The sequence below is a fragment of the Asterias rubens genome, chromosome 19 (genome assembly GCF_902459465.1).
Source record: "Asterias rubens chromosome 19, eAstRub1.3, whole genome shotgun sequence".
Lineage (NCBI taxonomy): Eukaryota > Metazoa > Echinodermata > Asteroidea > Forcipulatida > Asteriidae > Asterias > Asterias rubens.
Genome location: NC_047080.1, coordinates 545,642 through 561,425, shown reverse-complemented (window position 1 = coordinate 561,425; position 15,784 = coordinate 545,642). Strand labels below are relative to the sequence as shown.

The window sequence follows — 15,784 nt, the reverse complement described above, 5'->3', positions numbered from 1 at the left end:
AAACACATCCCTTCGGAGCTTCATCTGCAGATCACAAGGACATTGTTAACCATTTTACACAATTTTTCATATTTATATAATTTCATCTTTGTTTCTGTAATTCATTGTAACACAATAAAATAACATCAAGTAATAAACCACAAAGGAAACTTACTTGGTAAATATCAAATAATGTTGGATTGAGCAAAGACAAATTGACTTGATCCTATGACCTGTGCAAGCCTGGCGCTCTACCAACTGAGCCATCTAGCCCTATGTTGGCAGTCTTCTCATTTGTCAATTTACCTTTGTTCGAGGGTGCCAATTAGAAGCCATTTAACCTGTAACTGCTGTATAGCCAAGTATCACACCAACCTGGGTAGCGGCAGCAGACAGATATGCATTGTTGTTTCTTCAAATATATCAAGTACAAATATACACCACGAGGGATACTGATCCAGTTCAAATCCTGCTCTAGTCAATTCATTTCATTTTATTGGAATCACATTTCGTGGCCCACAGGCCAAAATGCACATGATTTACAATAATTAAATAGTAAAACTATAAAAACAAATTCAGGTGGAATTAAAAAAAGATATAAAAAAACACACATTAACAGGACTGGTGGAAAACAAACAATGATGAATTGCAATAAAAAAAACTAGCACTATTAAAAAGTTTTCTTTGGTGAACCACCTCCATGGTTCAACCCTAAAACATTGGGACAAGCATTTTTGGCAAGAAAATTTAACCACACCATGAATAACATGTGGCATGTTGTGGCACCGCTAGAGTCCAATCTAAGATTGCATTGTGTTGTTTGTTTAATATGAGTTTGAAATCGTCTGTCTGTAGGTTTGTTGACTACAAGAGGAATAGAGAGGCAGTAAAAGCTCTAAGAGATGGGTCGTTGAAAAAGGAGAAGAAATTCACAAAGCAAGGTACAATCTGAAACATTTGGCGAGCAGTGTTGACTTTTAATTTCAAATCTGTGTGTGGCAGCTTTATTCCTCCAGTCATTGTTATTTGTTTACAATTTTTCTAGGGAGAAAGTAATTTTGATATAAAGCCTTGGAACGACACTGGTGACTGTTTTCAACGGGACTTTGAATTAATAATAATACTATAGACGTAATGTAAATTCAATTAGTTTGTGTGTGTATTTGTTATGTTATAAACTGCTATAGTTGTCAACTAGTTTTGAAATAATTAAAATTACTGGTTATTTTGTAAACTACATTTTGGCATTTAGCTGCTGTATTGCAGTATTTTTAATTAACTTATAATAATAGTATACATGTTAAGTAAATACCTTGTATATCCACCTTTTAATTTGTTTTCTTCTTGAATTAGTTGTTGCCGTTGAGGAGCCTAAGCCAGTCTTCTGGTATCCCAAGAAACCGGTCTCGGAGTCCTCTGAAGAAGAGGAACCAATGGTAATTGTATTTTTGTTTTATTATTTTTAGTTTCTTTAAACTCATTCAGAGTAAAAGGCACAAGTCTTTTGTGTGATGCACTTATCATTAACGGAAAACGATGTACCATAATGTTGCTGGCAAGGATGGCTGTAGACTTATGGACAAGTCGTTAAATGTTTGGCGCGGTGATAGCAATTATGCTCTCGCAACTACAGTCCCATTTACCAGCCAGTAGTGAGAAGTGGGAGCAGTATAATTACATGTGAGCATGCACTGTGACAAACATTTAATGACTTGTCCACAAATCTATGGCTTACTGCAGATTGTGCTGTATCACCTCAAGTATACATAAAATAAATTGGTCCGATAATTCAAATGTAGCAATTGCATACTCTGTCGAGAAAAAACATTTCAGCGCTTTGAGATGTCCGTCGAGTGTGATAAAGGACTATACAACAACTGCGTATTACTCTTACTGTTGCTATTTTTATGTTTTTCAGCATTTTGAAATAGAAATGTGCATGCAAATTGTGATTTTTACCAACCAACATTCTTCGGTTTTGAAAATGCTACATTTCTCTTATTGATTACCCATTTTTTCATTGGTGTTTTTTGAAGTAAGACTTAGATCTCTTTGAAAGTCAAGCCTTACTGAATGGAAGCCACAGAGGCCAGTGACCTCCAATGACCTCCGTTGACCTCCAATGACCTCCGTTGACCTCCAATGACCTCCGTTGACCTCCAATGACCTCCGTGGTCCTCTGGTCATGGCCTCGGTACACCTTCAAAAGTTTCCCAAAGACTTTAAGATTTTTTCCAATTGAAGTGCCCTTGGCAAAACGAAAATGGCCTTGCCCTTTCATTGATGACTCCAGAACTGGAAAGTGACACACATTTTTATCCCTTTTCATCTCAAACCAGTTTTACTCTGAAGCCAGAAAGTGATATATTATGAAATGCATTCCCGAGAGACAAAGCCCAAAGTGGTTTTTACCTGCATATTATAAGTCCTTGAAGAGGTCTTTGTGTCAATGTGAGGATTATTTAAGGGGAAATTTATATCGGCAATCCTGATGCTTTCCCTCCAGGTAATCTTTGTCAAAACAAGCTGCCAAAAAAAAAAACAGCTATCAAAACATACTCAACTTCCTGGGCAAGCAAGGCGGTGAGCTGTCATTGTAGATGCTTGTTACCATGGAAACTGAGTAATGTGGATAAGGCAGTTAAGTGGAGTGGGGGTGATGAAGTAGAAACGCCAGCCACAAAGGGATTTAATCTCATCTGTTGATCAGTTGATCAGTCTGTGACGTTGATACTCTCTCGATTTGTGTGACGTTGATACTCTCTCGATTTGTGTGACGTTGATACTCTCTCGATTTGTCCTCGCAAACACTTAACGACCAGCTTGAACGACAGTAGCAACAAGTTATCTTTGCTGATATTCATTTAAAATGTCTAAGGATGAATAAGGAGATTGGGTTCACACAAGAACAGATTTTAAAGACCCTTCTTGGGTTCTTTTAAAAGGATTTGTGAACAAGCCCTGTTATGTCATGACCCATCCGTTACGTAATTTGTGGGAGCTCCGTTTTGTCTCGGAGTGCTTATTAGGGTTTTTTAAGACATTTTTTTCCTTTTTTTGAGACCCATTTATGTAGCACCTGGTGTTGGTTTTAAAAGGTCCTGACTCCACTGCTAGAAACATCAAACGTGGGATTCAAACCAACGACCTATGCCATTTGAAAGCAGTCTCTAGACCGCTGAGTTTGCCCTGTACCTAGACATTTTTAAGTTTTAATTTGTTTTACGATCTTCCCAGGTAATACCACTGAGTGTACAAGAGCAAGAAATGGAGACCATGCATCAAAAATTGTTAGAGCGAGGCGTCAATGTTTCCGCCCAAACCCTGGCAAGGTAGGAAGAGCCCTTAGCTCATATCACATATCGTACATTGTCTAGTGTAAAACTACTATGGGCTGGTTAACATCACTTTTCAACTTGCCCTGTGGGCTACTTAACAATGTCCCCCCCTACTTTCATTTCCAAATGTGGAGAAGACATTTTAAAAATAGTCTGATATACTTTGGAGTTAGTGTATGTAATTTTATTTAACCAACAAGATGGTTATTTTCTCTACCATTTAATCTGAAAGATAATTTTTTTTACATAAACATGTTAAAATTTTGCCTAGTAAAACTTCCTGGGGTCAAGTTAAATGCACAAGTTTCTTATAGCCAAGGCTACTACCCGGTACATGATTATATATGTTGCCGTTCTATTTCCACAGGGGACTTTTACCACCCACACAAAGAGGATATGATGACTGCGTAGCAGACCTGCCACAAAAAACCTCCCTCGGGTAAGTCAACAGCTTCTGTTTAAACAATATACTTGTATATTGGAGCTGTTTAGGAGGGCTCGAAAGGGGGTTCCACTACCTAGGCCTTATTGTTGTTATGCTTATTTTTTTTTTTTTTTAAGTTTTCTTTTCAGATGTTTTGGTACTGTAAGGGCTTAACTTATCAAAGCGAAGTCAACAACTCTTAATTCAGAAGAATACTTTGATAATTGTTTGTTAAACAGATTTATTGAATCTTGCCCAAGTTGCATAACCCAAGGGGTTACAATAGTTGCACTGGCTGTAAAAATGATTTGGGCTCCCCCAGGATGTGTGGACTCAATGTGTTTGTGGAGTGTTTTGGTTGGGGCGTTGGGGATGCTTGAGTCCCCCTGCTATCATGGCCAATGCATGGCTCTGCTGACCGTAAACAAAGTAGCCGTGCTTCCGGAAGAAGGGAATTCTGCGCTTAAATTAAGCGTATTTCATGTGTTAGCAAGGAACTTTTGCTTGTGTGCATGTGTGCCCTACGTTACTAGGCATTCTTTCGTGGAGAATGGTGATCGTAAGCGCAGAGTTTGGCGGTAAGCAGAACCATGAAATTTGGTCGGAAACATTTGCCCAATCCAAAAAGCTGAGTAACTATAAATATCCTCATATTCATGTCTGGACTAGAGTGAAACCTAGTCAAACAAAATTACTGGACAAAGCAAACACTACTTCAGGGAAACTTTAAAGGGACATTGAAAGAGAAAGAACATTTATTAAAGAGTTGTGACTTTTATCTTATAATTATGAGGAATTACAAGTCATAATTATGACTTCTTACTTATATATCTCATAAATATGACTTTATTGGAACAAGATAAAATTATGACTTAACCCAAATCATAATTATGATATATTAATCTTAACTGTGTCATATATGGCACACTTGCTTCATGTTATTATTAAGTATTTGTCATAATTATGACTTGCACCAAGGTTTAATTGTGATAAATTATATAAATTATAATTCATTTGTGTTTCTCTTAATGTCCCTTAAAAGGTTGGGTTATAGATTTTGTTTGTCTACGTAATCAAAATTTATGGACAAAATTATCAAGAAAGATAAAATAACAGTTTCAAGTTAAAGTTTCAGCATAATACAGCCTCTACCTGCTGAGAAAACAGCAACAAAACTGTCATAGTATTTTGACAAGAACGTTGAACCCATTCATTTGTTATAATCTTTATTGAAATAAACCACGGAATGAAATTGATTGTGTTTATTGAAAACTAGAGGATGTGATTGAGCTTTAGATTTATCTTTCTTGCTAGGAAATCTTTATGTCATCATGGCAAATTTGAACAGATCTTACAGGGTTAATAGAAATGCATTAAATTTGCCCACTTTATTTGTGAACTTTCCCTGAAGCTTACTGAATCAGCCCGAAGCCTGGCTCGGAAATCTCTTTCGGAAGTACAAGTTAGCGGAGAGGGCATTAGGTGAGTACCATTGAAGGTCATTGAGTTACTTGCTTCAATACAGGGCTACTTTCCTGCAATACAAATTATACTCAAGTTGCATGGCCAGATTTTTGTGGAAAGACATTTTTGGGGGTTGAAGAAAGAAGAATCAACTGGAGCGGGATTTGAACATTGACCTCCGATTTAACGTGCCGCTGCGCTCTACCACCTGAGCTATCCAGCCCTATGTTGGCAGTCTGCCTAATTTGTCAATATCTTTGCTTGGTTGGGGGCGCTTGTCACAAGCTATTCAACCTGTAATTGCCTCGTAGCGAGGGATTAGTTTATGACAAAACCTGGGAAGCGGCAGCCAGGGGACCACCTTCAGGGGATGTAACTTTTCAAATATTTCAAATATCAAGTTATAAATCACAAGAGAATTTGTAAATAATTTAGGATTGAACGAAAAAAACCTGATAAGAGTTGGGTATGGGCCAACAACATCCTGATTATGGTACCGATGCTTTATAATCCAAGCTCTAGCTCTTTGTGGGTAGTCTCCAGTCAGTTTCCCCTGTGGTTTGTAACTTGATCAAGTATTTCAATCACAAAACTGTTTTTCTCTGATGCTGATGATGCTCTTTATTTTCAAAGTGAAAAACATACCGAAATTCTCAAGTGGCATGGACAACGCAAAATCGTTTATGGACGTGGGATAGTGTGAGGACTGACAACGATTCACTCATAGTTTCCAAATTTTCTGCCCTGATCATTGACAGATTTTGTGTGCAATATCTTCAAAATGAAAGCTTGTTATTTGGGGTTAAATTTCCAGACATTTTACCTGAAAACAGCAGTGCAAAATATCAACAAGATTAAGTGGTGAAATACAGAACTGAGTTGTCTTTGAAGGGTTATAGAAACGGGTTAAAAGAGCTAAAATTGTGTAAGAAAGTCATAAAATTAAACAAAACAAAATAAATTATGAGTAAGTTTTACAACTGGATTAGTAGACATGCTACTTCCCAACCGATCCCCCTCCCCAAATAAAAATTCATAAAGTACAAAAATTGGATAATTCACAAAGATATATATATTTTTTTAAATGAAAGTCTAAAGGTGTGAAACAGTTTGCAAAATAATAATCTTATTTGAGAATGGCAATAAGTCAAGAATCATACACGAATAAATGTCTCTGCCGAGTAAAATCATAAGGAAACCAGTCATAGTCTATTGATTGCACATGGTGTTTTAGCCGGTTACCTTACTACTAAATGTCCTCATATTGTATGTTTTAAGATGTCTATAATTCAGTTTGCAAGAACACCAAGCAGATATGTCTATTATGTTGTGTAGATTTGTTCTTTGAGAACTCGTCTTGCGGGAGATTTCATATAAATAAATCATGAATAACAAGTAATGCTGAGAATTTGTTGCCCGGCATTCGTGGATTAAGGCACCAAGTTTCTAATATAAATAGTGTAGTCGTTAAGAGTCTCGCTGTCAATTGGCTTTAGTAGAGTCATCCATCACGCTAATTGCATGTTCCACTGACTTTGATATCATAAATAAATTCTAACGGAGCTTGATCGAAATCTAGGATTGTCAGCTCGCTCTCCATCGGTCGTGAATAGCTCCCTTGCATGCATCAACGTCGAATTCTAATCTTACCAAAAAACACTCTAAAAGGATTTATATGTACTATTTGTCCGACACAAAACACAATCGTCCACAGATTTCTATTTATTTGATAAGGTTAGGTTTCAAGATAATGATGGGAGAAAGTTTCCTTAAAATATTACTTGCTGAGGTGTTGTAGTTTTTTGGAAATGAGAAAAACATTTTCAAAATAGTTTTCATCTCAGGGAATTGTTTTTTAATGCTAATCTTGACGACTATGAGGCTGAAACTTCTACAGATATATTATTGCATACATCTTCATTCACAAAGAGTAGGAATTCATGTCATGGCCCAAAACTTGATCTACTAAAGGTATAAAAACCCTTCACAAGTGTAATACATCATTGGTTTTTGAAAAGAGAACACTCGTTTCCATGTTCTCGTTCTCAAAAAAGATGCCATTCGACGATCCTTTGATAATCTCAACCATGCGATGCAAACTACAGTCCTGGAGTTACCTGCAGACCACGAGGGCCATGGTCTTTGTTGCCTCTGGTCTTGGCCTTGGTGCCCCTTAAGAATTTTCAAAAGGGACCTATGGCTTTACATCCCATCTGAAAGACGAAGCAATAGTGGTTAAGTGCCTTGCTTATATGGACAGACGAGTGGGACTTGAACCCACACCCAGAAACCTGAGAGCTTGAGTCGGGTGCTCTTAATCGAAATTTCCAGAGTTACAGGCCATTGGTCATCATCTCAGTGTTATCTTCACCACAATGCCAATAGCTGTTGTCTCCCCTGTAGGCGTTCTTCTGCAAATTAGCTGGTTGTTTAATTAGAATTCTGCGCCGATCAGCGTCCAATAGATCAAAAACCGAAAGTCCACTCCATTGTGTCAAATTGTTCATCCAATTGGCTCAAGGTTTTACCCTGGAAAATGCTGGAGAACCTGCAAACTCTGCAAACTTATCAATGTTTAAAAACAATATATTAAAAAAATCCCCTTGTTTGGTGGATAAAAAACTAACTGCAAATTCAACTTTCAATGTGCAATTAAAGTAATAGAAACAAATAAACGAGCTTTGTTTCTGGGAGAATACCCAGCTACCCTTTAGGGTCCAATTTCATGCCTGCGTTTACTGCGATTTCTGCAGACATTTCGTGCCTGATTGGGTTTTGGCAAACATTGCCTCATCTGTTTGAACTACAGAGTGGCATGCAGGAATCGGGAAAAGCCATTGCAAACTCCTATGCTGGGACTCAATGTATCCCAACATATCCATACAATTTGAGCTCCATTGGTCATTGAAGTTGGTAATAAAATAATAATAAAAACAAATTGGTGTGCATTTTTATGCCTGAGGAAGGTTTTGGGGCTGAAGTTTTTCTATGTATCAAATATTCTAATGCTAGTATACTTTTACTTTTTACCAAACGTGGGCCGATTTCACAAAGCAATAAAATTCATCGCAAACAAATTTTCAGTATCACCATAGAGATTTGTATTGTGACATCACACTTTACTTACCAACTACGATTGATTTGAAGTTACAATCAATTTGAGATCTTTGTGAAACCGGCCCCAGTTCCTTTAAATGGCTGCTTCATTTGAGGCTTTACTTTGTTTTTCAGTTTTCTAGGTCAATATGTCAACAACAAAAAGTTAAACATTTATTATTCTGAGTTTTCTAAAGAAATCTACTGAAGGGAACCCTGCCTTAAAATAGTTTAAATACAGCTGCAGTGCTGCTCACACCAAGTAAATATAATGGTCAATAGTTTAAATACAGCTGCAGTGCTGCTCACACCAAGTAAATATAATGGTCAATAGTTTAAATACAGCTGCAGTGCCGCTCACACCAAGTAAATATAATGGTCAATAGTTTAAATACAGCTGCAGTGCTGCTCACACCAAGTAAATATAATGGTCAATAGTTTAAATACAGCTGCAGTGCTGCTCACACCAAGTAAATATAATGGTCAATAGTTTAAATACAGCTGCAGTGCTGCTCACACCAAGTAAATATAATGGTCAATAGTTTAAATACAGCTGCAGTGCTGCTCACACCAAGTAAATATAATGGTCAATAGTTTAAATACAGCTGCAGTGCTGCTCACACCAAGTAAATATAATGGTCAATAGTTTAAATACAGCTGCAGTGCTGCTCACAACAAGTAAATATAATGGTCAATAGTTTAAATACAGCTGCAGTGCTGCTCACACCAAGTAAATATAATGGTCAATAGTTTAAATACAGTTGCAGTGCTGCTCACACCAAGTAAATATAATGGTCAATAGTTTAAATACAGCTGCAGTGCTGCTCACACCAAGTAAATATAATGGTCAATAGTTTAAATACAGCTGCAGTGCTGCTCACACCAAGTAAATATAATGGTCAATAGTTTAAATACAGCTGCAGTGCTGCTCACACCAAGTAAATATAATGGTCAATAGTTTAAATACAGCTGCAGTGCTGCTCACACCAAGTAAATATAATGGTCAATAGTTTAAATACAGTTGCAGTGCTGCTCACACCAAGTAAATATAATGGTCAATAGTTTAAATACAGCTGCAGTGCTGCTCACACCAAGTAAATATAATGGTCAATAGTTTAAATACAGCTGCAGTGCTGCTCACACCAAGTAAATATAATGGTCAATAGTTTAAATACAGCTGCAGTGCTGCTCACACCAAGTAAATATAATGGTCAATAGTTTAAATACAGCTGCAGTGCTGCTCACACCAAGTAAATATAATGGTCAATAATTCGTTTGAGTATTCACTGAGCTACATACATATGACCCTACCTTTAAAGCTACATCACCGAGCATTCCCACAGGTGCTTCATATTGAATAAGTCCAGTCCTACTAAATTTGTCCTTTGATTAAAGATGTTTCATTTCCCCAAAGCCTCCTCTACGGTCGATGATGCATTGATGTACTCCTAATTACAAACTAGCAATGTAATTAGGAGTGTCACAGATAAAGATGTAGAGTCTTTCCACGTAAAGCTATATATAGCAACCACAGGCTTGTAACTACAGACGCCACAGAGACCACTGTTGCCCTAGTCTTGGCCTTTTTGCCCGATCAACAGTGTCTTATTATAGACTTTAAGATTTTCCATGCGCCCTTTGCAAAATGAAAATGGCCTTGCGCTCTCAAAGATGAAAGTCCAGACCTGCAATCATGAAGTCATTTTCCAATTTGACTTCTCAAAGGCCACTTTTAGTTTATTCGTTTGCCATTTTTGATTCGGTTGACCCACATACCCTGATGTCATCTTCTATTGTCAATTCTTTGAACTGGACCCATTTTTGGGGGTCATACTTTACTGTGCGATGTGCACTATTTTCAGGCACGGTCCACACTGCAGTGAGGCCCTCACCACTATTATTTGACTACCAGGATGTCAGACTACGTTAGTTATCTTTGGGGCGTGTAATTGAGCCCCATTTTTTTAACTACTGGATCAGTCTTGTTTTGAGGGAATCTAGTTCCGAATTATCATAATTAGCAGTGGGCAGTGAGTACAATTTTTGTTTGTTTTTTGTGAGAAAAAACTGTTGTTGTAATTGCGTGCAATTAGAATAAATGAGAAGTTATTAATTTGTGTGGAGTGTTGAACAATGTAATGGCAATTAAGATGATTGAAACGTTTTGCTCATCACCAAGCTGCTCATCCCAGCTGGGTTTACTGACGATGCAGTCCTAATAAGACAGGATCCTCGCGGGAATCCTTGTCTCAATATTAAATTATGTTACTTCACTGGACAAAATAAAGTGACAAATCGTTTCCAATAAAAGACTCATCGGCCATTTAGTTTTTTGGACTGAAAACGAAGAAAGGATTTGTGAGCGGATGAATTATAAACGAGGGTTGTGTGTGTGTCAACCTGCACGTAAACACTATGTAGTGGCGATGCTGTGATGGATTTTTTGTAATTTACGGACCTCTGTCTTCTGACGATGACTAGAACAGGCTCATGGAAATGTTGAAACCAATTAAGAACTCAACCCACGTCAGTGCCCTCGATCCACTAATTGAAAGTAGAAGTCACCGCTGCGTCCCCACCTCATTTCCTGCCTACCTCCAAGGCACATGTACTTGTTAATTAACTCATTTCAGAATTGAAATATGGCTTGTCATGGCCTAGAGGTTAAAAGCACCGGACTCAAACTCTTGTGTTTCTGATCAGCAGAGTGTGGGTTCGAGTCCCAGGCAAGACACCTAACCATGGTACTTAGTCTTACGGTTGGACGGGACGTAAAGCCGTTGTCCCTGTGTGTTGTGTAACACACCTAAAAAAAACAGTGCATTTATCAAAAGGGGACGGGGTTCCTTCCGGTGTTTCTGGTTGGTTGGCAGCATCTTAAAGATACTTGGTGTGTTTTTGTCCGATTTTAGCCCAAATTTAGAATGGCTATTGTTATAGACTCAAGAAAGTAGTAAGCTTTCTTTTCAGGTATTGCACACCGAAATTCGCCAATTAAAAATGATTGTTAATTAAGAACTACAAATATAATTATCAGAGTTCAAATGGCTACTTTTACAGACTTGATTTGTATAGACTCGAGAAATTTATTTAAACTTTCTTCAAGGTGTCGCACAAAACAACCCGCCAATGAAAAGAACTAAATATAAATAACACAGGCGGTAAACGTTGTTTTTGAAAGAGCAAGGGCACCGAGGTATTTTCTCCTTGGTAGAGGGTTCCCTATGAGGAAATTGTAAATTGTAAAAAGGGCACCGAGGCAATGACCAGGGGGCATGGAGGCAACCCCATTTGTTGCTTCTATGAAGTATCAGGCCAGATATAAATTTGGGAATTTTGAATGGCTTCTTTGAAAGACTCAAGAACCCTATGGTTTCTTTTAAGGTATTACACACAATTAAGAAAACAAAAGTTTATTACTCTTGGAATCCAGAAGATATCCAGGCGTGTATGCTTTGTTTTTAAAAGGGCAAGGCCATCAAGTCAGTTTTTCTTCTTCTACTTTATAAAAAGTTGACAATTACCAAATATGTCCAGTGGCTTTAATCATACCATGGTAGAGATGGTCCTTATGCTGTCCAAAACTGGCTTTCATTTTCTTTGCGAAATTGCCTATCTCCTATATGCAGGGTATTCATTGTCATAAACCTTCATTTCCGTCATTGGTGTTGGCCCTTTGCCACTCCGCTCATTTGGCTGACGGCAGGCAAGAAAAAAAAACATTAGTGAATTAGACTTTGAAAGGACATCCCAGAAAGAGACAAACAAACTCGTCAGAAAAAAAATGGGACTGTCTTGGAGAGCTTCTGGCAGTTAGTTTTCCTGAAGAGCTTTAACAGAAAATGAAAAAGGTTGTTTGCTTGATGTTTGGTAAATGGGACATAATGCGTAGTTCTGCTGACCGAAGAAATAGGTTTTCAGTGTGTTTCAAAGGTCTACTTTGTGTTAAAGGAAGTGGACACTATTGGTAATTACTCTAAATAATTATTAGCATAAAACCTTACTTGGTAACGAGTAATGGAGAGATGTTGATAGTATAAAACACTGTGAGAATCGGCTCCCTCTGAAGTGACATAGTTTTCGAGAAAGAAGTAATTTTCTACGAATTTGATTTTGAGACCTCAAGTTTAGAATTTGAGGTCTCGAAATCAAGCATCTGAAAGCACACAACTTCGTGTGACAAGGGTGTTTTTTCTTTCTTAACTTCGACAACCGATTGAGCTCAAATTTTCACAGGTTGGTTATTTTATGTATATGTTGAGATACACCAAGTGAGAAGACTGGTCTTTGACAATAACCAAGAGTGTCCACTGTCTTTAATTACACATAAATCTGTCTGGGTAAAATTTAAATGTTTGGGGTTGAACAATGACAAATATTTATTAATGTGAGGAAAATTGATTGATTTCTTAGTTAGTATATTGTCATTAATTTATTTTATCTTTTTCTGGGGCCTGACATTTCAACCATAGCAGAGTCTTTCTTGAAGGCTTAAAGACACTAGTGACAAAAGAAACTATTGAGTATTACTCAAGTTGTCAATTGAGATTGTATTATTGAATGTTTACAGTGTCATCGTTCTACTATAAGTGTCAAGTTTGATGTATTAGATGTTATTATTATTATTATGTATCAGGCATAAAAACACATACAAAATACAAACATAATCAAAACAAAACAAAAGCCAGGGACATATGCATGGAATTAAAAAAGTTTACCAAAAAACTGTAGCCCGAAGGCCTTCAATTCCAATATCCCTGGCCATATATTAAAAATCTATTATTATTTAAAATAAAATTATAAAGACATTAAGAACATTAGACAACCACAGAAAGATAATAAAAAGTAAATAATTAAGGGGTAGATTCAAAAGCAATGTCTGACAGAAACAGGCTAGTATTAAATGTCAATTGAGCTTGTATCATTTGATCTACTCACTCTTAACCGTTGTTGTTTGTTTAGATTATCTTCCCATCCTATATAGGGAACTCTGCAGACTCCCACAAGGAGTTCTTTTGAAACTGATGAAAGTTTCCTTTTCATCTTGCAGTAAGAGCCAATGATCGTATGACCTTGCAGTCTGAGATGGAGGCTAAGAGGGCCGCCCGACCGCCACGGAGCAAGAAGAAGAAAAGCACCGGTAAGAGAAAGGTCAAAGTCAAAACGAGGTAGTACCCTTACTGGTCCAATGAGGATATAGTTCTACCAGTAACAAACACAGAGACTTTGAGAAACATTCAGCACCAACCTGGGCTCAATTAACACTTGGCCGATAAATAGTAAGATAACAGGAGACTTCTGGAGAATTGTCAATCAAAGATCACTAATCGGGTAGCTATCCCAATTCAGGATCTTATTGCTATCTCAATTCTCGTGTAAATCTATAGATACTTCACAGTGTCTTGGTCAACCGAACCAACTGATCCCTAATTGGGAAAATTATATCCCAACTTGGGTTAACTTGTACCTTTATTGAAACCCTCGTCTGCAAATTAGGATCTTGTTATGAACTAGTAACAAAGAAACCACTTATCTTTGTCAGTCCACAAATACACGCATCTCTACCTGTGTAGAACTGTGTCATGTATCTACAGGAGGCTGACATGGTTTCTGTCAACAAAGCCCAACGATTTCAAGATAATCTGTCAAGGAAGATATACCTCAACCCCAATCATTCTTCTTCAGATTTGGGTAGTAGCCACCCTCATTGAGGGAAACCCCTGAGCAGGTCACTCTTGTTTTTTACTCTTGTGTTTTTATTTTATTTATTATTATTTTTTTTTATAACAAACACCCCCAATAAACAAACAAACAAACAAACAAACAAACAAACAAACAATCAATCAATCAACCAATCAAACAAACAAACAAACAACTACGCACAAAACATTTGTGCTATTCAGTAAAAGGTTGTCAGCTAAGATACCATTCCATATGCAACATTTGCAGAATCGGTTCCTCACCATATCTTTGCTTAGAAGAAAATGATTAAGCACTATTTTCTGCTTAAGCAGCCCTATAATACTTGGCTCAATATATTAGTTTATTAGTGCAGGCTTACGATGTATCATGTCCACATTTCATGGGAATGTGTCACTCTGCTTTACCCCACCCCCCAAATCCCCCTTCAACTTAATTTTAATATTTGGAGTGGAGGAAAATAGTTCAATTTTGCATGTTCAGGCAACAAACTTGATCCATAACTGAAACAGAAAGATGTGCCTTTTTCACTATGTAATATTTATATTGCAATTACAGTTGATATATTTTATAATATATTATAGTAGGTATAGGAAAGAAGTATTATTTATAAATATTGTTCCATCTTGAAATATACTGTTTTTGCCGTGTGGTTAAAGATTTATGTTTTACATACAATTGTTTTAAAAGCAACTTTAATTTTTGAGAGATCAGATTTCCACAAATAAATGTTTGTAGTTTTTGTTTGTATTAAGTTAATTGTCATAATGTTTTTTGTCCATTTTAATTTGTTTGATTTCTTTCATTTTGGACTAAGTTCATATAACCGGCCCTTGTTAAACGGTTTGGGTACTTATTGTGATGATCCGAAGACACAATAGGAGTGGGAGGGGAGTAAACTGTGCCTTATAGCAAGCAAAGAATGCGTCCTATTCATTCTCAGAAACATTTAGTTTCCTTGAAGTCATACGCGAAGCATCATTAGATAAATTGGTATAAAATAAATCATCGTTTTACCATGGTTTTACATCAGCCATTCAAAAAAACATGACAGGGCAGACTTCCTGTTTATTCGCAAGGAACACGTGTCTGATTTGATTTTCCCCCCGTTTTAATTTTATTCACTATGTAAATAACCCATCGTAATAAATGCCAACATATTTTTGTGAATTATGATCACGAAGCAGAAATGCCTTATTACACCAATCAGTATAAATCTCACGCAAGCTATTCGCCTGGCACACGTGTAATTTAGAAAAATAAATCATCATAAAATAACAGTTTCTTAAAAAAACATGATTTGAGAAAAATTAACGAAAATGGAGTACACGATCCTGTGTTTCACACTTCGAGTGGATACTCGGCGAAGGCTTGTTGTATTTCCCCTCCCGAATGGTAATTGAATACTGCCACAAACAGTGGGGAGATATACACAGATAAATGATTGAAATCTGATAACTTTGAGTTCAATATCGCTCAATTTACAATTAACTTTTAAATCTGAAATATGTCAATCTCCTGTTTATTTATCTGAACATGTTGACCATTATTCCCCTACCCTGACTTGACAATCGTCTATCGCAAATACTCGATGCACGCTGTCGGCGCATGCTAGCTTGCGATCACTTCGATCTATACGTGCCTCATTCTACAGTAAGCGCTTGCGCAATTAGCAAAAAGCTATGTTGTTTTCAACTGCAAAAGCTTCCATTTTCATGGTCAAGGGCCATTCTCTGACGTGTTCCATTTGTTTGGAGCAGTCTTCCTGTGCTTTTCCCCAGGC

At 37.1% G+C, this 15,784-nt stretch overlaps 1 protein-coding gene across 3 annotated transcripts in view; it reads left to right on the top strand.

Moving 5' to 3' along the window:
* Positions 1-15,784, top strand: part of LOC117302937 — a 31,151-nt gene that overhangs the window by 7,188 nt on the left and 8,179 nt on the right. For all 3 annotated transcript variants that reach the window (XM_033786935.1, XM_033786934.1, XM_033786932.1), the window contains 6 exons: positions 835-920; positions 1,333-1,415; positions 3,217-3,311; positions 3,685-3,756; positions 5,153-5,223; positions 13,352-13,441. In XM_033786935.1, the coding sequence (XP_033642826.1) occupies positions 835-920; positions 1,333-1,415; positions 3,217-3,311; positions 3,685-3,756; positions 5,153-5,223; positions 13,352-13,441 (497 nt within the window). The remainder of the gene's footprint in view (positions 1-834; positions 921-1,332; positions 1,416-3,216; positions 3,312-3,684; positions 3,757-5,152; positions 5,224-13,351; positions 13,442-15,784) is intronic.